General features: G+C 36.1%; 1 protein-coding gene across 1 annotated transcript in view; it reads left to right on the plus strand.

The window, feature by feature from the left end:
• Nucleotides 1-24,939, plus strand: part of zswim6 (zinc finger, SWIM-type containing 6) — a 101,741-nt gene that overhangs the window by 60,009 nt on the left and 16,793 nt on the right. Inside the window, exons 3-9 of the mRNA XM_048181337.1 lie at nucleotides 17-165; nucleotides 1,652-1,802; nucleotides 15,395-15,574; nucleotides 17,907-18,083; nucleotides 18,340-18,486; nucleotides 20,764-20,913; nucleotides 24,464-24,730. Coding sequence (XP_048037294.1) covers nucleotides 17-165; nucleotides 1,652-1,802; nucleotides 15,395-15,574; nucleotides 17,907-18,083; nucleotides 18,340-18,486; nucleotides 20,764-20,913; nucleotides 24,464-24,730 — 1,221 coding nt within the window. The remainder of the gene's footprint in view (nucleotides 1-16; nucleotides 166-1,651; nucleotides 1,803-15,394; nucleotides 15,575-17,906; nucleotides 18,084-18,339; nucleotides 18,487-20,763; nucleotides 20,914-24,463; nucleotides 24,731-24,939) is intronic.

Consider the following 24,939-nt stretch of genomic DNA (forward strand, 5'->3'; position numbering starts at 1 on the left):
TGTATTTATAAATTAGGGGCCCCGGACCCCACAGCAGGGGCCAGCGTGGACGATGAGAATTGCTGGCATTTGGACGAGGAGCAGGTCCAGGAGCAGGTCAAACTCTTCCTGTCCCAGGGGGGATACCACGGCTCGGGCAAACAGCTCAATCTCCTGTTTTCAAAGGTGAGGTGAAGCACCAACTTAAAAGGATTAGTTCACAATTTCCTGATCATTTACTCACCCCCATGTCATCCAGGATGTTCATGTCTTTCTTTCTTCAGTTGAAAAGAAATGAAGGTTTTTGAGGGAAACATTCCAGGATTTTTCTCCATATAGTGGACTTCACTGGGGTTCAACGGGTTCAAATGTCAGTTTCAGTGCAGCTTCAAAGAGCTCTACATGATCCCAGACGAGGAATAAGAGTTTGATCTAGAGAAACCATCGGCCATTTTCTAAAAAAATATAAAAAATTATATACTTTTTAACCACAAATGCTCGTCTTGCACTGCTCTGTGATGCGCCACTCATTACGTAATCATGTTGGAAAGATCACGGAAGTACCGATCCAGTGTTTACAAAGCGAACATGCAAAGATTAAGTTAAATGCCCTTTACAAAAAAAGGTAAAACAACGATGTCGGACGATTTTGAAGTTGGAGGAGAAAATGAGATGGAGTTTTTCCCACCTACGTCACGCGTGACCTTTCCAACATGATTACGTAATGCGTGGCGCATCACAGAGCAGTGCAAGATGAGCATTTGTGGTTAAAAAGTATATAATTTAAATTTTTTTTTAGAAAATGAGCAATGGTTTCTCTAGATAAGACTCTTATTCCTCGTCTGGGATCATGTAGAGCTCTTTGAAGCTGCACTGAAACTGACATTTGAACCCGTTGAACCCCAGTGAAGTCCACTATATGGAGAAAATCCTGGAATGTTTTCCTGAAAAACCTTCATTTCTTCATTTCAAGAAGACATGAACATCTTGGATGACATGGGGGTGAGTAAATTATCAGGAAATTTTCATTCTAAAGTCAACTAATCCTTTAATCATGAGGACTTGCTTGTGATGATCTTCCATTTTCCACATCACTGCATTAGCATTTTAGGTGATAAAATAAATGTGATGCTTTAAAGTTTTGCATGCAAGCATAAACCTACCCACTACATTTGAAGAAAATTCAACTGTACATGGAGCTCCGCTTACTTTTTATTTAAAAGTCTGGGTTGAAAGAAATGAATTCTGTTATTCAGCAAATATGCATTAAATTGATCAAAAGTGTTAATGTTAAAACATAATTTCTATTTCAAATAAATGCTGTTCTTTTGAACTTTCTATTAATCAAAGAATACTGAAAAAGAAAATGTATCCACAAAAATATCAACTGTTTTCATCACTGATAAGTTTCTTGAGCATCAAATCATCATATTAGAATGATTTCTGAAGGATCATGTGACCCTGAAGACTGGAGTAATGATGCTGAAAATTCAGCTTTGATCACTGGATATAAATTATATTTTAAAGTATATTCACATAGAAAACAGTTATTTTAAATAGCAAAAATATTTCACTATTTTTACCATATTTTCCATCAAATAAATGCAGCCTTGGTGAGCAGAAGAGACTCATTTGTTCTCACTGTGCTTAAATCTTCCGTGTGCTCTTGCAGGTACGGGAGATGCTGAAGATGCGGGACTCTAACGGCGCTCGCATGCTAACGCTGATCACAGAGCAGTTCATGGCCGACCCGCGGCTGGCTCTGTGGCGGCAGCAGGGAACCACCATGACGGACAAATACCGCCAGCTGTGGGATGAGTTAGGTGAGGACAACCCTGTGTCTTTTGCTTTTGCTTTGGCTCAACTAGAACAGGTTTTCATATTATTTTCCTCATATTCTCCATTGTTGCAGCTCCTCTCTTCCCAGTCTGTCAGTAACGCTCTGTTTAGTTCCTGTCTCTATGAAGCCCCTCCTTCTGAAAAGCACAGTGTGCTCTGATTGGTCGGCTGGAGCAGTGTGTTGTGATTGTTGTGAAATGTCCCACCCCTTACCATAACCGCCAGTTTCAACACACTACTAACTAACTCAACCAGGCCCCGCCCCTTTATTCTGCATATGAATTATTTAAATGAGGAATATTGTGGCGCGAGTCTCTGTCAGGCGTGTTTTTAGAGTCCGTCTTCACTGCACTCAGCGTCTGTGCGGATCTCCGTTTAAAATCCACCTGCGTCTCTGAGGACGGCCATTTAGAGGATACTGCAGTTGCCAGATTGCATATTCGTAGCTTTTGCTCTTGATCAATATTGCATATTCTTTTCCCACTTAAAACCCTCTCGGGTGTTTCCGTCTGAAATATACTGTGGTAAGCACACAAGCAAACCCAAGCACTGGAAACCGTCGGCGCACTTTAGCCCGTTTCCGAAGTGCTGCGTCCTGCTTCTATTGCTTCAATTACTGTAACTGGATCAAAATGCACCGAGCCAACAACAAATGTTGTTTTACTGCCATTCAATCCACCTAGCGTAGTATATATGAGGAATATATCATGCTTTTTTCCGCCTTTCCATCTCAATCTCCTGCTATCAGCACTATTGGAATGAAAGCGGTGAAAATTGGAAGGATGTGTAATCATTTTAATTGTGACTGGCTCGCCACATCGCGCTAGCCTGCCAATTCTCAAATCCTGTGATGTTTCATCAATTTTGCCTTGGCACTCGGCGGCAGTGGGCACAATCGCTGGCGTCCAGGTCCCCGGGTGCCAAGCACTGAGGCAGAGCGGGATATGAGCACTAGACCGATGGACCCGCGATTCGGACGCTGAGTTCAAGCCATTCGATGAGATCACTTGTTTTTTTTTTTGTTTTTTTTCATTCATCTTTGTTCAAAAGTTGTGATGTCTCAAACTTAACACGGTCGACCCACAGTTGGTTCACAGGCTGTATCTTGGCCAAACTTTGAGCAATCGAAACAAAAATTGGTACGCGTCATCAGAACCATGATCTGAGGGTCAATGCCAAATTTGGGAACAGCGCCACCTACAGGTCATGAGATTTGGAAAAAATGGCTATTTTTGCTTATAACTTTTGAAGAGTTTGTCAAAAAATCAGTATTAGTGTAAAGTACTACTACATCTACTGTCAGATCTACTGTTAAAAGCATTTACACATAAACACATACACAAGATTTTTTTTTTAAAGTAATGAATACTTTTATACAGCAAGGATTCATTAAATTGATCAAAAGTGACAGTAAAGGCATTTATAATGTTATAAAAGATTATATTTCAAATAAATGCTGTTCTTTTGAACTTTTTATTCATCAAAGAATCCTGAAAAATAAAAATCTATTGAAGCTTGTTTCTGCCATGAAATAAGGTAATTGTGACTTTTTTTTTTATCAGAATCGCAAGTTCATAATTGTGATATAAAGTCAGAGTTGCAAGATATAAAGTCGGAATTGCGAGTAATAATGTCAGAATTGCGAGTAATAAAGTTGGAATTGCGAGTAACAGAGTCGGAATTGCGAGTAACAAAGTCGAATTGCGAGTAAAAAAGTCGGAAGTCGGAATTGCGAGTAACAAAGTCGAATTGCGAGTAACAAAGTCGAATTGCGAGTAACAAAGTCAAATTGCGAGTAACAAAGTCGAATTGCGAGTAACAAAGTCGGAAGTCGGAATTGCGAGTAACAAAGTCGGAAGTCGGAATTGCGAGTAACAAAGTCGGAATTGCGAGTAACAAAGTCGAATTTACGAGTAACAAAGTCTGAATTGCGAGTAACAAAGTCGGAATTGCGAGTAACAAAGTCTGAATTGCGAGTAACAAAGTCTGAATTGCGAGTAACAAAGTCGGAATTGTGAGTAACAAAGTCAAATTTGCGAGTTATAAAGTCGGAATTGCGAGTTATAAAGTCGGAATTGTGAGTTATAAAGTCGGAATTGTGAGTTATAAAGTCGGAATGAAACAAAGTTGCGAGTAACAAAGTCGGAATTGAATTGCGAGTAATAAAGTCAATTGCGAGTCAAATTTGGGAACAAAGTAATAAAGTCGGAATTGTGAGTTATAAAGTCGGAATTGTGAGTTATAAAGTCGGAATTGCGAGTAACAAAGTCGGAATTGCGTGTTATAAAGTCGGAATTGCGAGTTATAAAGTTGGAATTGTGAGTTATAAAGTCGGAATTGTGAGTAACAAAGTCAAATTTGCGAGTAATAAAGTCGGAATTGTGAGTTATAAAGTCGGAATTGTGAGTTATAAAGTCGGAATTGCGAGTAACAAAGTCGGAATTGCGTGTTATAAAGTCGCAATTACCTGTTTATGAAGTTTTCATAAAAACCTGAAGCAGTTTTCAACTGATAATAGTTATAAATGTTTCTTGAGCAACAAATCATCATATTAGAATGATTTCTGAAGGATCATGTGACACTGAAGACTGGAGTAATGATGCTGAAAATTCAGCTTTGATCACAGAAATAAATTACACTTTACTGTATAATTCACATAGAAATCAGCTGTTTTAAATTGTAATCACTGTTTTTACTGTACTTTTGATCAAGTAAATGCAGCCTCATGTGCTTTCATATCTCTATAGTTCAGGCAAAGAGCTGTTTGAAAGTTTTAAGAGCTGGAGGTTTAGAGGGCCGATGCTTTTGTTTCCGAGCTGACAGTGCGACTACAAGGAATTTGCGGGGTTGAACAAGATTAGTGGGCGTTTGTGTGCTGTGAGGCCTTCTCTGTGTCATTTTTGTTTGACGGAGGATGAGGAGAGGCTGCAGGAAGGGGAAGAGAGGCCCTTTGTGTCACAAAAGGGAAGTGGGCTGTTTAACGAGTGGCCCCTGGATAGGGCCTCACAACCAACACGAGTCCTACACACTTGTAATGTTGCGTCCCACAGAATTAAGGGAAATGCAGTTTGCAATATGTATTCTGTACCCTAGATTAGTCTGGCCTGGTTTACAGATTAATTTGGCTAAGAACAGCCCACTTAGACAGGAAGAGAGCGTCTGAATGATATGTAAACAAAGAAGCACTCAACCTTTACTTTATGTAATATTTGATACATTTTTGATACCACAAGAATGGATGTGAAGCAAACAGTTACACTAAATAATCTGTTTAAAGCTTATGATGTTTATTAGTCACCACAAAATCAAAATTGGCATTTTTTTAATGGAAAATTGCAGTGTTTATTATAAACAATTTTTCCATGCACATCATTGTTTTAAATTCATGTTCCTCAAAATCTTAAATCAGAATATCTTCTCCCTCTTGCAGCAGGGCGGGGCAACCTGTCACTCACATGAGATCCACCAATAGCAAACCACAACCATCCAATCAATTCCCCACAGACAAAATCAAGCCCCGCCCTACATTTGTTCTTGTTTGCGAAGCCGTTTCATTCAGATATACGGCACGAATAGGGAAGAAATGATGACTATCACAGCTTCCATTTCAAGCCATAGTGTTTTGTTTAAGCAAGTTATGGGCAACTGGAAAATGGGTGAATAACTTTTTTTTTTGCCTGGTATAGACATGGATTTGTTTAGCAATTCTTGTAAATAACCCCAAGATAGCCTAAAAAATCTTTTAACATAAAATATTGTTCTAACAATATTGTATAACACACTGAATGTGTGTTTTTTTCTGGACTCGTGAGTCATTTAAATGAACCGATTCATGGTTTTCTGTAATACTTGATTGATTTTCTAACTCTAGTTCTGTCAGAGACATTAAAGTCTCTGAGATATATTATATTATATTATATTATATTATATTATGTTATTGCTGCTATTGTTATTTTCCAGCAAAAAATGCACCCATATTTTATTTTATTTTATTTTATTTATTTATTTTATTTTATTTTACCAGGAAAAACTTGTTATCCGTGTATTATATATATATATATTATATTATATTATATTATATTATATTATATTATATTATATTATATTATATTATATTATATTATATTATATTATATGCTGCTATTATTTTCCAGCAAAGAATGTACCCATATTTTATTTTATTTTATTTTATTTTATTTTATTTTATTTTCCCAGGAAAAAACTTGTGTATCCGTATATATATTTTATTATATTACATTATATTATATTATAATAAACCTAAACTAAACTATACTATACTATACTATATAATTATGTATTAAAATGTTATTATAATTTCTTAGCCAAAAACTTGTGCACGGTATATATATATTATATTATATATATTATATTATATTATATTATATTATATTATATTATATTTATATTATTATATTATTGCTGCTATTATTTTCCAGCAAAGAATGCACCCATATTTTATTTTATTTTATTTTATTTTATTTTATTTATTTTATTTTCCAGGAAAAAACTTGTGTATCCGTATATTATATTATATTATATTTTATTATATTACATTATATTATATTATATTATATTATAATAAACCTAAACTAAACTAAACTATACTATACTATACTATATAATTATGTATTAAAATGTTATATATGTTATATTAAAATGTTATATATATAAATATATATTATATTATATTATATTATATTATTAAATTAAACAATAGAATAGAATATATAGATAATAATATATAATTATGTATTAAAATTTGTTTATTATAATTTCCCAGGGCGAGGCAACCTGTCACTCACATGAGATCCACCAATAGCAAACCACAACCATCCAATCAATTCCACACAGACAAAATCAACATTTGTTCTTGTTTGCAAAGCATTTAACTCAGATATACGCACAATAGGGAAGAAAACAGTAGCATTTCAAGCTGACTTTAAGCCACAGTAATTTTGTGTTCAGTATGTAAAATATTAAGCAGACAGTGGACGTGTTGGCGGGGCGGAGGCTCTGTTTCTTCCACATGTATTTCTTCCGGGTGTTCTCCTCAACTCTGCCGCCTTTTTGGGAGTTCTTCCACCCCTGAAGAACTCGTAGAGGGACGCTGGTTCATTAAAAAGAGGAGGAGAGCGAGATCTGAGGGGCACATCTTCCCTCTCTCTCTCTCTCTCAGATGAATCATTACGCCTGTCAGGCCCTCTAAGCCCCGGCGTAATTGGAGAGGCCTTCGTTATGAAGGCTGCCCCCTCCTCTTCCTCCCTGACAGGCGCGATAATACGAAGACCATTTCATTAAATCCCGGACACTTAATCTGACACCGGCGGTCAGGTAGGCTGAGGATGAGGAGCGGCGGAGACGGCTGCCAGCGAGTGCGAGAGAGAGATTACAGCCCAGATTTATACGCTCGCCCCTCCCAGCATCCTTCACTCCGTCGCTTCCTTCATCCGTCTTTCGCTCCCTCTGCTGCGAGCGGGTCGCTTTTGTTGGGGGAACAAAGGCGCGCTTGCATCAGGCAGGTCTCGGATCGCTTTTATTCATTGTTTTCGCAATTATGTTTGGTGCCGCTAGTGGCAATCGCCCTGCTTGCCGTCGGCCCCGTAGAAAACACATATAGCTTGAGCGTTCACTGTTTATTCACTCATAACTGTCAGATGATGCTTGTTTGTTTTTTGTAAAACCAGTGAAGACAAAATTAACGTCTCATGTTACTGAGCATTATAGAAGAGTGAATAATGCAGATGTTAAAGAACCAAGTGTCATGAAAATCTGATTTTCTGTAATATTTTATTGTTCATTTCTAACCCTACTCCAAGTCTCATTATATTATATTATTGGTAACACTTTACAATAAGGTTTGTTAGTTAACATTAGTTAATAATGAACTGCACTTATACAGCATTTATTAATCTTTTAATGTTAATTTCAACATTTACTAATACATTATTAAAATCTTGTTAATATTATTTAATGCATTGTGAACTAACATGAACAAACAATGAACAACTGTATTTTCATCAACTGACGTATTGCTGTATATTAACTAATGTTTAACTAATGATAATAATAATAATAATAAACGAATTATAATATATAATTAAAATGTATTTAATATAACATATGGGAAACAATAGCCTAATTAATAATAATAATATTTCCTATTTTATTTATTTTTATTTATTTTTTTATTTTATTTTATTAATAATAATAATAAAAATATAATAATAATAATACTATTTAATAATAATATTTACCATATTTCCTATTTTATTTAATTTTTATTTAATTTTATTATTTTATTTTGATTAATCAAATTACAATATAATATAGGTACAAATGTTTTTGCTGGAAAATAATAATAATAAACTAATTATACATTTATGATTTACATTGATATAATATAATATAATATATATATGTGATGATAATAATAATAATAATAATAATAATAATAATAATAATAATAATAATAATAATAATAATAATAATAATAATAATAATAATTAATAATAATAATATTTTCTTTATTTTATTTTATTTTATTTTGATTAATCAAATTACAATATAATATAGGTGCAATGGTTTTTGCTGGAAAATAATAACAATAAGCATTATAATGTATAATTAAAATTTATATATAATATAATATAATATATGGGAAATAATAATAATAATAATAATAATAATAATAATAATAATAATAATAATAATAATAATAATAATAATAATAATATTTCCAATATTTCTGATTTTATTTAATTTTTATTTTATTATTTTATTTTGATTAACCAAATTGCAATATAATATAGGTACAAATGTTTTTGCTGGAAAATAATAATAATAAACTAATTATAAATTTATGATTTACATTTATATAATATAATATATATATATATGTGATAATAATAATAATAATAATAATAATAATAATAATATTTTCCTTATTTTATTTTATTAAGAATAAACAATAAGCATTATAATGTATAATTAATTTCTATATAATATAATATAATATAATATAATATAATATAATATAATATAATATAATATAATATAATATAATATAATATAATATAATATAATATAATATAATATAATATAATAAAATATATGGGAAATAATAATAATAATAATAATAATAATAATAATAATAAAATTTCCATTATTATATAAATAAGAAAATAATAATAATCAAATTGATACATAACATAACATAACATAACATAACATATAACATATAACATATAACATAACATATAAAATAACATATAAAATAACATATAAAATAACATAACAACATAACATGTAAGGAATAATTGACGAAGCTGCACATAATTTATTATGTGTCATTTTGTTCCAAAAATTATGGAAATAATTTGTGGATTCGTCCTGTTTTCTATATTTATTTACTTGGTCGGTGTCATTGTGTGTTTTGGTTCTTTTGCAGCTGTAGGACCTTTTGAAATAAGTGATATGGACATGTAATGCGGTCAAGACCTGCCTGGAACTACTTTAGCCGTGTCTTTCACTGAAAATAATTGCACACCTCAGAACATTCGTCAACCAATCAGATTCAAGCACTCAACATCCCCGTAGTATAATATTAATTTTCATTATATAATTTGATGTTTATTATTATTATTTTGGTGCTGCTAGTGGCAGTCGATCTCATAGAAAGCCCCGTATCGCTCGAGCATTCGCTATGTTTCTAAATGTGTGTTTCTGAGAGAGGAACCATGGGATGCTCTCGGCTCGAGACAGGCGTGCTGACAGCAGGGATGAGATTTGGAGTGAAAGCTCAAATTACGCCCGTGAAAGACACGGTCAGAGCGAAGGGGGAGGGACGCAGTCAGCCAGTGTGTGCATGTGTGCAAGAATTTATTCGGCTAAGCTCAATATTGTTTTAATTAATCTGGGCACAGGGGCCTGTGTGCTGAAAGCGACTCCTTTTCATCTAGGTTACGTATGACGGAGGAGGCTGGAAATTAGGCCACGACTTCTCTCAGCTGACATAATTACACTAGCGAGCGCTAATCCTTCACATTGTCCAAACACAAAGCCGTATAGCCAGCAAGTTTAAGACAATGGCAGGCTAAATAGCCAGCGGCGTCTTGATTAGCATGTAGCGCACTCCCCTCCCTAACGTCACACTTGCATTATTGTGATCTTGTCGTAATGAATTACAGCTGCCGTAAATGTTTTTTTGCTGTCAGTTTACGAGAAATAATGGGCTGACGACGTGAAGACTGGTTAGCTTTGGTTTAGCCATAACATGCACTTTGAAGTGTTTATTATTTGCAGTCTTGTTTTGTCTGTATTTACTGACTTGTTTATCACAGATTTGTGGTGATGATGACCGATTTTGACAGATTCTTGTTTCCACTTAATGGTTCTGGTTCCTTAATGCGTGTCATGGAAGCAAACGCATCGACTTGAAGTTCCCTTCACTGGGAGCATTGGAGATGTCACCTAAGAATGCTCACTAACTAGTTATCAGCAAGTTATGGGCAACTAGAAAATGGGTGAATAACTTTTTTTGCCTGGTATAGACATGAATTTGTTTAGAAATTCTTGTAAATAACCCCTAAGATAGCTTAAAAAATATTTTAACATAAATATTGTTGTAGAAGCATTTATTAGAATGGAACTCTGAATGTGTGTTTTTATCCGGATTCGTGAGTCATTTAAACGAACCGATTCATAAGAATCATTCGCTCGTGAATTGGACTATACGAGTTGTGTGGATGTTGTTTGATTGTTGTTGTGTGAAACCATCGAAATTGACGTCTTATTTTACTTGAGCGTTTTAGTGTAGTGTTCAACAGAAGAATGCAGACGTTCAAGAACCAAGCGTCATGAATTCATAAAAATCTGGTTTTCTGTAATACTTGACTGATTGATTTTCTAACTCTAGTTCTGTCAGAGACATTAAAGTCTCTGAGATATTATATTTTATATTATATTATTGCTATTGATATTTTCCAGCAAAAAATGCACCCAAATATTTTTTATTTTATTTTATTTTATTTTATTTTATGTTATTTTATTTTATTTTATTTTATTTTATTTTATTTTATTTTATTTTATTTTATTTTATTTTTTATCCCAGCAAAAAACTTGTGCAACATTATATATTATATTATATTATATTATATTACTATTTTATAGTATAACAATAAACTAAACTATAATATAATATAATATATAATTATGTATTAAAATTTGTTTATTATTTTGTAGCCAAAAAACTTGTGCACCATTTATTTTATTTTATTTTATTTTATTTTATAGTAATAAACAATAGAATAGAATAGAATAGAATAGAATACAATAGATAATAATATATAATTATGTATTAAAATTTGTTTATTATAATTTCCCAGCAAAATAAACTTGTGCACCATATATTATATTATTATTTTATTATATTATATTATGATAAACTAATAATAAACTAATATATAATATAATATATAATTGTATTAATTTATTATAATTTCCCAGCAAAATAAACTTGTGCACCATATATTATATTATATTATTATAATAATATAATATAATATAATATAATATAATATAATATAATATAATATAATATAATATAATATAATAAATAATTATGTATTAAAATTTGTTTATTATAATTTCCTAGCCAAAAAATGTGCACTGTATATTCTATTCTATTCTAATAAACAAATAGAATAGAATAGAATGTATAGATGATAATAATACAAGTATGTATTAAAATTTGTTTATTATAATTTCCCTGCAAAATAAACTTGTGCACAATAATATAATATAATATAATATAATATAATATAATATAATATAATATAATATAATATAATATAATATAATATAATATAATATAATAAATAATTATGTATTAAAATTTGTTTATTATAATTTCCTAGCCAAAAAAAGTGTGCACTGTATATTCTATTCTATTCTATTAAACAAATAGAATAGAATAGAATATATAGATGATAATAATACAAGTATGTATTAAAATTTGTTTATTATAATTTCCCTGCAAAATAAACTTGTGCACTATAATATAATATAATAAATAATTATGTATTAAAATTTGTTTATTATAATTTCCTAGCCAAAAAAAGTGTGCACTGTATATTCTATTCTATTCTATTCTATTCTATTCTATTCTATTCTATTCTATTCTATTCTATTCTATTCTAATAAACAAATAGAATAGAATAGAATATATAGATGATAATACAAGTATGTATTAAAATTTGTTTATTATAATTTCCCTGCAAAATAAACTTGTGCACTATAATATAATATAATATAATATAATATAATATAATATAATATAATATAATATAATATAATATAATATAATATAATATAATATAATATAATATTGTTTGCAGCCAATACCTTTGCTCTCTGACTTCCATAATACTTTGTTGATTTCTAAACATACTCCTGTCTCCTAAAGTCAAAGATTTGCATGCTTTGGGGTGCATATTTCCCCGTCTCTTTTCCATGTCTGTTGTCCTTCATGCCCAAACAAAGAGCCGAGACTCCGTCCCATCCCCCCACGAGCCTCCCGTGTTCTTCCAGATTTCCTCACATCTCTCCCTCCTGCTTTCCTTCCTCTCTCTCCTCCTTTGTCTTCCCCTCTTTTCTCTCGCCGCTATCTAATTCCTCTCCTGCCATCATACATTTGTCTCTCCCGCTCCCTTCATTTCTCCCCCCGTCTCGCTGTTTTCTCCTTCTCCCCTCCTCCATCTCTCGCTCTCGTCCGCTCAGCTGGGTCTAGCAGGTATTCTCAGTGTGTCATTGTGGAGCACTCTGGGAGTGATTAAACCATCATACACAATCCGTATGGCATGGCGCTCGCGTCAAGCTCCATACATCACTGCCTAATGCAGCCAATGGGATGAATTAGAGGTGAAATGAACCTCATGGGTTGCGGCTGCTCGCCGGTGCCGTTCTGCAGCTCTGCCCGGTGAGGGACATATGCGTATCGATCCGGGCTTTATGCTCAACTTCTTTGGCTTGAAAGTGGCCTGTATTTCTGGATGGATGTCATCTTACTTACTTTTATTATTTTTTTCAAATCAGGATTTTTGAGCGTTTGGTTTATTTATAGAGTAGAAACTTCATTGGCTGCCATCCTTTTTGCTAGCGATCAACCGATATATCAGCCAGACAGATTAATCAGCAGATTTATGAGATTACTGCAAATAACAGAAGTGTTTGTCTTACAAATTGTTGCTGCCATTTGTACTGATATTGTGCTGTTGTAGACTTTTTTTGCCCACATTTTTTGAGATTATTGGTTGATAATACTGCCAGCATAGCCAATTGCAATTATTTGCCATGTACGATGGATCGATGGATGGATGGATGGATGGATGGATGGATGGAGAGATAGGGATGGATGGAGAGATAGGGATGGATGGAGAGATAGGGATGGATGGATATGGAGAGAGGGATGGATGGATGGATGGATATGGAGAGAGGGATGGATGGATGGATGGATATGGAGAGAGGGATGGATGGATGGATATAGATGGAGAGATAGATACAGGTATATGGATGGATGGATGGATATGGAGAGACAGGGATGGATGGATGGATGGATGGATGGATGATATGGATGGATGGATGGATGTGGAGAGAGGGATGGATGGATGGATGGATGGATATAGATGGAGAGATAGATACAGATATATGGATGGATGGATGGATGGATATGGAGAGACAGGGATGGATGGATGGATTGATGGATGGATATAGATGGAGAGATAGATACAGATATATGGATGGATGGATGATATGGATGGATGGATGTGGAGAGAGGGATGGATGGATGGATGGATGGATATATATATGGAGAGATAGATACAGATATATGGATGGATGGATGATATGGATGGATGGATGTGGAGAGAGGGATGGATGGATGGATGGATGGATGGATATATATATGGAGAGATAGATACAGATATATGGATGGATGGATGGATATGGAGAGACAGGGATGGATGGATGGATGGATGGATGGATGATATGGATGGATGATATGGATGGATGGATGGATGGATATGGAGAGACAGGGATGGATGGATGGATGGATGGATGGAGAGACAGGGATGGATGGATGGATGGATGGATGGATGGAGAGACAGGGATGGATGGATGATATGGATGGATGGATGGATGGATGGATATGGAGAGACAGGGATGGATGGATTGATGGATGGATATAGATGGAGAGATAGATACAGATATATGGATGGATGGATGATATGGATGGATGGATGGATGGATGGATGATATGGATGGATGGATGGATATAGATGGAGAGATAGATATAGATATATGGATGGATGGATATTGAGAGATAGGGATGGATGGATGATATGGAGAGATAGATATAGATGGAGAGAAAGATGGATGGAAAGATAGATATAGATAGAGAAATAGATATAGATGGATGGATGGATATGGAAAGATAGGGATGGATGGATATGGAGTGATATATATAGCTGGAGAGATAGATGATATGGAGGGATAGATATAGATGGATAGATGGATACAGATATATGGATGGATGGATGGATGATATGGAGAGATAGATATAGATGGAGAGATAGATACAGATGGATGGATATGGAGATATACAGATGGAGAGAGATAGATGATGGATGGATATGGCGAGATAGATATAGATAGATGGAGAGATAGACACAGATATATGGATGGATGGATGATATGGATGGATATAGATGATGGATGGATATATAGATATAGATAATGGATAGTTGGATATAGATATGGATGATGGTGGATAGATAGATAGATGGATAGATGGATTGAGAGATGGAGAGATGGATGCAGAGATTGAGAGATATAGAGATGGATGGATAAATGGATTGATATAGATGGATGGATGAATAGATATAGAGATGGATGGATGGATAGATATAGAGATGGATGATGGTGTATAGATAGATAGATGGATAGATGGATTGAGAGATGGAGAGATGGATGGAGAGATTGAGAGATATAGAGATGGATGGATAAATGGATTGATATAGATGGATGGATGAATAGATATAGAGATGGATGATGGATGGATAGATATATAGAGATGGATGGATGGATAGATGGATCATATCTGGTTATTCATCCAATCAAAAGAATTGCATTCAGATCCTTGTCATCTTCATTAGACATGAGCAAAAATATATGATGCTAATTCTGAGAAATTGCTGTCATTAGTGTCTCAGTATTTCTTCATTACCATCAAATGTAAAGTCGAGCATAAGAGGCATGATTGGACGAGCTCGTCTTAAGGCTACAGCACACTCGGAGGTCGTTTGTCTGTGTTAACCGTCAGCGCGTTCAGTAGAGCAGTCAGCTGACCTATTTATCTGTTTGTCTGTCAGATATAATGAAGTTCTCCGTCTGGTCTGAGCCTCTTTGGTGAGGCCTAGATGGTCTGTTCCTTATCTGGGAAGAAGAATTCCCTCCATATTTCTCCATACGTCTTTGTGTTGACGCTGCCTGTCTTTTCCAGGTGCCTTGTGGATGTGTATCGTTCTGAACCCCCACTGTAAGACGGAACAGAAGGCCGCTTGGCTCAGGCAGCTTAAGAAGTGGAACAGTGTGGACGTGTGTCCCTTGGAGGACGGTAACCACGGCAACGAGCTGCCCAATTTAACCAATGCCTTGCCTCAGGGTGCTCACGGCAACCAAGGTAAGCGTGTGTGTGTGTGTGTGTGTCAGGGCGATGATGATGGTGGGTGTTTTAATCAACCGTGCCTCCGTGCGCCCCTTTTATTAGGCTTTGTGTGACTAATGGAATGCCCCTAATAACAGCGGTTCAGTACTTCCTCCCTGGCTTTTGTCCTTGCTGTGCTAATCATAACTCTGGGCAAAAGCGAGGGTCGGGGCGGGGGGAAAATAGCTCTATTGAAACTTTTCGATTAGTCAGGTCTTTTATAGTGAGGCGACAACGTCTGCAGAGACTTTATGATGTGTTTTGTTATAAATATTCATGCTCCAGACAGGTAATTGCTGAGAAATGACTTCCCCTTTCCTAAGGCAGGGGTATTTTGGGTATGAATGGGCTGTAGACTAGTTGGAGGTTGTATAGATTTAATTAGAGATTTTGCACTAAGGTGGGGTGATTAGACGAAATATTTATTATATAGTGTATATGTATTGTTGACAATAAAAAAATTAATGTATTTAAGTGTTATTAGATTCACTACTACGTTTGAAAATATTTTTTTGAAGAAATTAAAATATTTATTCAGCAAGGATGCATTAAATTGATCAAATGTGAGAGTAAAGACATTTACACTGTTACAAAAGATTTCTATTTTCTATATCTGGTTGCAACATTGATCAAAATAGAGCAAATCGCCTTTCGAAAGTAACTTGATGCTTCAAATAACGATTGTATTGATTACATTGTTACGCCACTAGGTGGTGACGAATGACTGTTAAAAAAATGTATTTGTCATTGAATCATTCATACAAGAGATTCATTCAAAAATGCAGATTCATCCATTAATAAAACAAGTGAAATATATATGAGTGAGTCATTGAATCATTCATTTAACAGATTCATTCAAAAATGCTGATTTATCTAGTAATAAAACAAGTGAAGTCTTTGAGTGAGTAATTGAAATATTCATTCAACAGATTTGTTCAAAAATGCTGATTCATCCATTAAGTAATAAAACTAGTGAATTATTTATGAACAAGTCATGGAATAATTTGTTCAACAGATTTGTTCAAAAATGCTGATTCATCCAGTAAAGAAGCAAGAGAAATCTTTATGAGTGAGTCATTGAATCATTCATTTAACAGATTTGTTCAAAAATGCTGATTCATCCAGTAATAAAACAAGTGAAGTATATATGAGTGAGTCATGGAATAATTTGTTCAAGAGATTTGTTTAAAAAACGCTGATTCATCCTGTAAAGCAGCAAGTGAAGTCTTTATGAGTGAGTCATTGAATCATTTATTCAACAGATTCATTCAAAAATGCTGATTCATCCAGTAAAGAAGCAAGAGAAATCTTTGAGTGAGTCATTGAATCATTCATTCAACAGATTTGTTCAAAAATGCTGATTCATCCAGTAAAGAAACAAGAGAAATCTTTGAGTGGGTCATTGAATCATTCATTCAACAGATTTGTTCAAAAATGCTGATTCATCCAGTAAAGAAACAAGAGAAATCTTTGAGTGAGTCATTGAATCATTCATTCAACAGATTTGTTCAAAAATGCTGATTCATCCAGTAAAGAAACAAGAGAAATCTTTGAGTGAGTCATTGATTCATTCATTCAACAGATTTGTTCAAAAATGCTGATTCATCCAGTAATGAAGCAAGTGAAGTATATATGAGTCATTGAATCATTCATTCAACTCGATTTTTTTTTTTGAATGATTCATTCAAATTAAACACTTTTTAATACACTGCAGCAATTAATATTTTGTCAAAACCTCTAGAATATAAAACTAATTTTATTTAGTTGTCTGTTCAGAATTGTGGGAGAATCACAATCTCTATTTGAAAGAAAAATTATCCAGAATCGCACAACTCTAATTGATAATAATATAAAATGTTTCTTGAGCAGCTAATATTATTAATAATTATATCAAAATAATACTGTATTTTTGATCAAATAAATGCATCCTTGGTGAGCAGAAGATACTTTTAACATTGGTGTTATCGCTCATAAATATAATTACGGAAGTCCCTGCGTAGCATTTTACTTGTTTGTTTACTTTCTGTATGTATGAAATATTGCCAAAAGGCTTGATATAATAATGTATAACAGCTCTATCGGCCGGCTGTAGTATGTAAAGCCACCTTGCAGCAGTCTGCAGCACCTGTGAATGACAGTTCAGCTCGCTGCACTAATCTACGGACTTATTTCCGAAGGTTTTACTGTTTGCCCCTGACTGACAGGCCCCCGCGGGCCTCGCTCTCAGAGCTAGCATTGAGAATGACAGAGCAATTTCCTTTCCCTTTTCCCTGTCTCTCCTCCTCCTCCTCCTCTTCTTCGTCCTCAGATTCGGGCACCCGGCCCCACCGGACGGTTTTCACGCGAGCCATCGAGGCATGCGATCTCCACTGGCAAGACAGCCACTTACAGCACATTATCAACGACGACCTCTACACCAACTACTGTTACCATGACAACACTGAAAATTCGCTCTTTGACTCTCGCGGATGGCCCCTGTGGCACGGTGAGCGGCTCGGCCGGAAAAAGACGTTTGCTTGACTCGCCTCTTTGTGTTATGCAGTTCTATAGCATTAAGAAAAAAAGGAGAGCGAGTTTAAGAAGAAAAGCAATGAATGGAGGCTTTATATGGAGCGAGAACAAGAGTTTCTGAACTAAATGAAAGGAATTTTTATTTTCTGTCCCTGCTAGCCTTTTGCGTGAGGGTGAATATGTTTCTGTTGTGCTCATCTGAGGTTTACTGAAGGGTGTTTCTCTCGCAGAACACGTCCCTACGGCCTGCGCCAGAGTAGATGCACTGAGATCTCACGGTTACCCACGGGAAGCACTGCGATTGGCCATCGCCATCGTCAACACCCTGCGCCGGCAGCAGCAGAAACAGCTGGAGCTCTTCCGAAACCACAAGAAAGGTGAGTTAAAAACTCAGTTTTTGAACACTCATGACAAATGCAATGTACTGCTTGTCAGATTGGCTTCTTGCAGCTAAAAATGAACATCCGGTCGGGGAAAGTGTTTGATTATAAGTTGCTGCAGTGCATAATGCATCATATCTAGTGCTGTCAAATCGATTAATCGTGATTAATGTATGCGTTTTGTGTGCATGTATAAACCAATCAGGCATAACATTATGAGCGCTGACAGGTGAAGTGAATAACACTGATCATCTCTTCATCACGGCATGGATATATTAGGCAGAAAGTCAACATTTTGTCCTCAAAGTTGATGTGTTAGAAGCAGGAAAAATGGGCAAGCGTAAGGATTTGAGTGAGTTTGACAAGGACCAAATTGTGATGGCTAGACGACTGGGTCAGAGCATCTCCAAAACTGCAGCTCTTGTGACCACGTGAATCACGTTTTCTGATGCTTTGGGCAATGTTCTGCTGGGAAACCTTGGGTCCTGCCATCCATGTGGATGTTACTTTGACACGTACCACCTACCTAAGCATTGTTGCATACCATGTACACCCTTTCATCGAAACGGTATTCCCTGGTGTCTGGCAAAGATTGTTTCAGTAACTCAGTATGTATTTTTAATGATGTTAAAATGGTGTCATATTTATGGATTTGATTATATGCTTATCCACTTGGTTGCGAGTGCAGTGCGCTTGCAGAGAGACTCTGCCCACATGCTTTTCTGATTGACTGTGATTTTTGATTGACTTTGTAGCATCTAGTGTGGACAGACAAATTGCTTTTCGCTGGAATATTAATGCATTGTATCCGGTTAAGACATTTTAGTGTGGACAGACCCTCATTGCATTGTCAGCAGTCACTTATGTTGCCAGAAATCACCCAATTTTGTTGAAAACGAATTACTTGCAGGCACTTTAATGCTGCAAATCACATGCATTTTGAATCTGACATGTTCTCTGAATCATTTCCTGTGCTTTTTCTGTTATCTGTATCACTAACAGTGCCAAAAAGGCCAAAAATGGCAGCATTGTTACCCAATTATCTTTTCAGCACCGTGTGCCTGTGCTCTGCGTCTCAGTATCTAATGGCCAGGTAACGGTTTCATGCAGCACTGCTCTTCACGAGAGCTGAATGTCCACTCATGGCCAGCAGGGCTCAGGTCAATTGCATTTAAATGCAAATGACTACTTGTTGTGGTGAAAGTGCCCACGCATAATTCATATTATTCAAATGAGGCGGCTCTATGGCCCGGTCCTGGGCTTTATGTAAAACACTAGTGCCAGTGATTTCCACGAGAGACAGATGTTATAGGAAATCACAGTCTTCCATTGTTCGCCTCACAAAGTCAGACTGCAGGTGTGGTTTTGTCTCTTGGTTGGTGTGCTGTTTTTATCATTATGTTATGTATTTGTTTGTGTATTGAATGAAATATAATTATGATTTCTCTCGATTCATCTGCCATCTTGGATAAAAGTTCTTTGCGATGCATTCTGGGGGGTCACGTGACTCAAGAATCAACTGTTAGAATGAACATTTTTGTGCTATTTATTTTTTTTTTTTTGTGCTTATTAGGGTATTGAGTCATTATTGAAATGAATCATACTCTAATTCATTTTAATAATGACCCAATACCCTAATAAGCACAAAAAAATTTATAAATAGCACACAAATGTTGAGTAAAATTGTGCTTTTCTATCAATGCTTGACGGTACTGAATAAAATTGTCAGCCATCTTGGTTGAAAATATTAGCCGAGTTTGTTAAAGTGCATTCTGGGCAGTGTTATTTTATTTTTATTATATTTTTAATAAAATTTCGAATTTGCTTTTATTTTAATATATTTAGCTTTCATGTTAATTTTAGTTAAAAAATTTTGTCATTTCGTTATGTGATTTTGTCATTTTATTATTATTATATATTTTTTTTAATATTGCTATTTAGGTTCGTTTTTGTTCGTTTTAGTTTGTATTTATTTCCTGTTAATAATTTTAGCAATTCAACGTAAACTTATTTCAGTTTATTGCCAAGACAACATTTCTAATTTTAGTTTAGTTTAAGTTTTTCAACTAATTTATATTATATTTTATTTTATTTCAGTTTTATTTCAATTAACAGAATTGTTTTTAATAGTTTTAGTTAACCTTGATTCTGGGATAGATGCGCAGATGCTTTCCTGCATTTTTGCAATAACAAGGTACCATATAAGGTCAAAAAGAGTGTTTACCTTTAAAAAAGCATCCAAAAACAAACCCTTTTATCTTCTTCTCCTTCTAGATCTGCTTCATAAAGGGGTGACGTCCATCACTAATCTAGAAGGATGGGTCGGACACCCTTTGGACCCCATCGGAACGCTTTTCAGCACGCTGATGGAAACGGGTCGCGGGGATGAAGACGGTTCGCAGGGAGGGTTCCTAGATTTCTCAGGTACTGGGACGCGAGATGCTGTGGCACATCACGATCTTTATGATTCATGTGTTTTTACGAACTCGCTGAAACTGTCAAGTCCTATTAACACCCTGTTAGAGTGTCAGGCGTCTTAAGCGTCCACTGTAACATTTACAGTAAAAACTGTTAATGTAAACATTTACACAGCATGTCATGTGCTCCATGCCTAAAATCTACATAAAGGAACATCGTTTTTGCTTTATTATGGACACAAAATCCATTTGCAATGGGGGTTTCAGCACGTTTTTAGACCACCATAGAACTGTCTCTTGAATTAACCTCACTACTTTCACTACTACTTTAGACTCTGATTAAAAAGATATGGTATATATTAAGAGTAAATCGTGAGTCTCTTTTATCTGAGCCTAAATGTCGTAACTTTCTTCTTCCCTGCTGCATTTTTAATGCACTTTTAATTTTAATGTTTTCTGTTCCCATCTCTTATTCATGAGCTTTGATTGGAGAGATGACTGTATCACAATCAGAGAACATGGTGCTGCAATTATACGTTATTGTTGCCTTTGGGCTCATGCCCATTCTGGTTGGCATCAGAAAGCATAGGTGCGATCGCCCGTCTCAAGATGGATAACATTGAGCCATGAGCCTAGTGTGCATGCAAACAAACTTTATAGCTGATTAGGAACCCTATGGTCTAAACGGGATTTTGATAGGAACAGGATTTTGCATGACACCCGATATCAGTGGACTATGCAGGAGCCATAACTTGCCTGATGTATCCATCTTAATTCCCCAGCTTCCAGTCTAGGGCTTCCTGCTAGGGAAGAGAGTTAATCCATGAGTAGACAAGGCTTTCCTTTAGGCTTCCCTATCTCTGTGGTTGGCTTTGAACTTTGAGTTTATTAGTGAAAGTGAAATAAAGAGATTTGGTAGTGGGATTGCAGAATAAAAGAAGGTGTGACGCCTCGAGCTTCCCTCTTTGCGCTCATTTTTGATTAGGACATTGAATCCTCCCGGAGCCATCTGCACAGGTCCAAAGAGGCATCATTAAAACATTATGATGTTTCTCATTATTAGCCCCAAATGAGTCACCATTGGTATTAATGTGTAACCAAGAACATGGAGCCCTAGATTCACTTTGCTGTTAAAATAATAACGACATGAACGATCAGAAATCCAGGGTTTTTTGATGTGTTTTTTTTAATACATGGCCTGTTTGGTGTGTCTTTCAAGGTTTTAAGGGAGGGGTTTGCTCAAAATTCCTTTTATGAAGCTTGTTTTAATCTTAGCATATCTTTAGGCCCTTATGCAAATTGCATCTTATTTTATCCCTGTGTTTGCATAGTGGAATCTCAATTACAGAAACCTGAGGGAATGACTCAGTATGGCCAATTAAAAGCTTGGATGCCCAGCCAATCAGATGGGTAGAATTGGTCTTTAGGTTCAATTCCTCACTGCCAATCAAATGATGAGGCATCAAATCCATTGCAAGCAATCAAAAGGATGGATTTGATTCTAAGGGACCAACCTCTTAGCACCAAATTGGTTCCTCACAGCCAATAAAAAGACTTGATGCTGAGGGATCAACCTAGCCAAGGAACACATAGTCAATCAAAACACTGGCTGAGGAGTCAATCCTCAGCACCATATCACTGAGGTTGAACCCTTGGCACTAAAACAGCCTTTTGATTGGCTAAAAGGCCAATCGTCAGCATAAATTCAGCCTTTTCAATCAATCAATCAACAGGTGGTCCTTATGGATAACCTCTGAGTAAATTTGGTGCTAATAAAAAAAGATTGATTTGGTTCTGAGGGCTGACTCCTTAGCATGAAATCCAGCCATTTGATTGAATGCAAAGCATCAGTTCCTCACACCCAATAATAAAGACTGGGTTTGGTCCTGAAGGATCGACTTCTCAGCCAATTATAAGGCTGGATTTGGTACTAAGGATAAGTTTCTCAAAGCTAATTAAGGCGTCAATCCTTAGCACCATATTCAGCCATTTAATTGGCTGAGATGTTGATCCCTCTGCAGTAAATACAGCCTTTTGATTGGTTAAGGGGCCAATCCTTAGCACAAATACCAGTCTTTCCAATTGACTCCATTGCAGCCAATTAAAAAGCTGGATTTGGTGCAGAGGGATCAACTTCTCAGCCAGTTAAAGGAATTGGTGAAAGGAACTCGAAGCCAATCAAAACACTGGTTGAGCAGTCAATCCTCAGTACCATATCCAGCCCTTTAATTGGCGGAGGTCGAACCCTTGGCACTAAAACAGCCTTTTGATTGGCTGAAGTTCCAGTCATCAGCACAAAATTCAGCCTTTTCAATCAATCAACAGGTGGTCCTTATGGATAACCTCTTAGTAAATCAAAAGATTGAATTTGGTGCTAATCAAAAGGCTTGATTTGGTTCTGAGGGACTGACTCCTTAATACCAAATCCAGCCATTTGATCGAATGCAAAGCATCAGTTCCTCACACCCAATAATAAGACTGGGTTTAGTCCTGAAGAATCGACTTCTCAGCCAATTATAAGGCTGGATTTGGTGCTAAGGGATCAACCTCTCAGCCATTTAAAGGAACCTGGTGAAAGGAACTCATAGCCAATCAAAACACTGGTTGAGGAGTCAATCCTCAGCACCATATCCAGCCTTTTAATTGGCGGAGGTCGAACCCTTGGCACTAAAACAGCCTTTTGATTGGCTGATTATGAGCACAAAATTCAGATTTTCAATCAATCAACAGGTAGTCCTTATGGATAACATCTTAGTAAATTAGAAGATTGAATTTGGTGCTAATCAAAAGGCTTGATTTGGTTCAGAGACTGACTCCCAAGCACCAAATCCAGCCATTTGATTGAATCCAAAGCATCAGTTCCTCACACCCAATAAAAAGACTGGGTTTAGTCCTGAAGGATCGACTTCTCAGCCAATTATAAGGCTGGATTTGGTACTAAGGATAAGTTGAAAGACTGGATGAGGTGTCAATCCTTAGCACCATATTCAGCCTCTTCAGTAAATACAGCCTTTTGATTGGTTAAGGGGCCAATCCTCTGCACAAAAACCAGCCTTTCCAATCGACTCCATTGTAGCCAATTAAAAAGATGGATTTGGTGCTGGATTGGTTGGAAGGATTGCGAGGCTCAGAGCTGCAAGTCGGAGTTGGCGGCCACGTAGCTGGAGATCAGTGAAGAGTGAAGAGCAGGGGCTTAGTCTGTCTGTCTTTCTCTCCTAGTTTCTAAATACAGCTTGGGCCTCGTCACATCCAACAGCATTTCGCACCTTCTCACAGATATGAATGTGATGCATGAACCATCCAATGCATTTGCGAGTCCAGGGTACAGAGTATTACCTCAGTCACTCAGGAGCCTAATTGAGCATGCCTTGTCTTATGCCCTATCTGGCTGAGCTGCTTCATTAGACCAGGCAGAGTTCCTCTCTGGTGCCTCATTATACAACAAGACCTGTCTAAGAACCAGTGCCTGGGAGGAAGGTCTCACTACAGTGGTTAACTCTGGAGGTGTCACCACCTCTTCAGTTTCTTACGTGCTTTCTGTTTCTCAACCTCTGCAGCTAGCACAATGAGCTCGAGCAAGCACAGCGAGCTGCACTTGTTTCCGTCCACGCGCCGATTCCTGGAGGAGGGTGAGTCATACCTGGCCCTGGCGGTGGAAACGGCCCTGATGGGACTGGGTCAGCAGAGAATCATGCCCGACGGACTGTATGCCCAAGAGAAGGTGTGCCACAACGAGGAGCACCTGATCGCCAAACTGCAGGAAGTGGACCTGGATGATACCCTGGTCAAGATCTTCCGCAAGCAAGCTGTCTTCCTGTTAGAGGGTAAGTCTTGGCGCTTTTGCAGATTTACGGTGTGACTGGTGGGATCCGTGGCAATGCTGTTTGGTTTTTCATTAACTAAAGCTGAAAGATATCAATAGCCTGAGGAAGTAATTTGGACAATTCTGGAATGGGTGCATTTGATTTCCTAATGCGTCAGCTGAATATCTAGCCAAATACTTGCTCAAAAAAATCTGCTCAAGCATAGCATG

Source organism: Megalobrama amblycephala, linkage group LG2 (genome assembly GCF_018812025.1).
Source record: "Megalobrama amblycephala isolate DHTTF-2021 linkage group LG2, ASM1881202v1, whole genome shotgun sequence".
NCBI lineage: Eukaryota > Metazoa > Chordata > Actinopteri > Cypriniformes > Xenocyprididae > Megalobrama > Megalobrama amblycephala.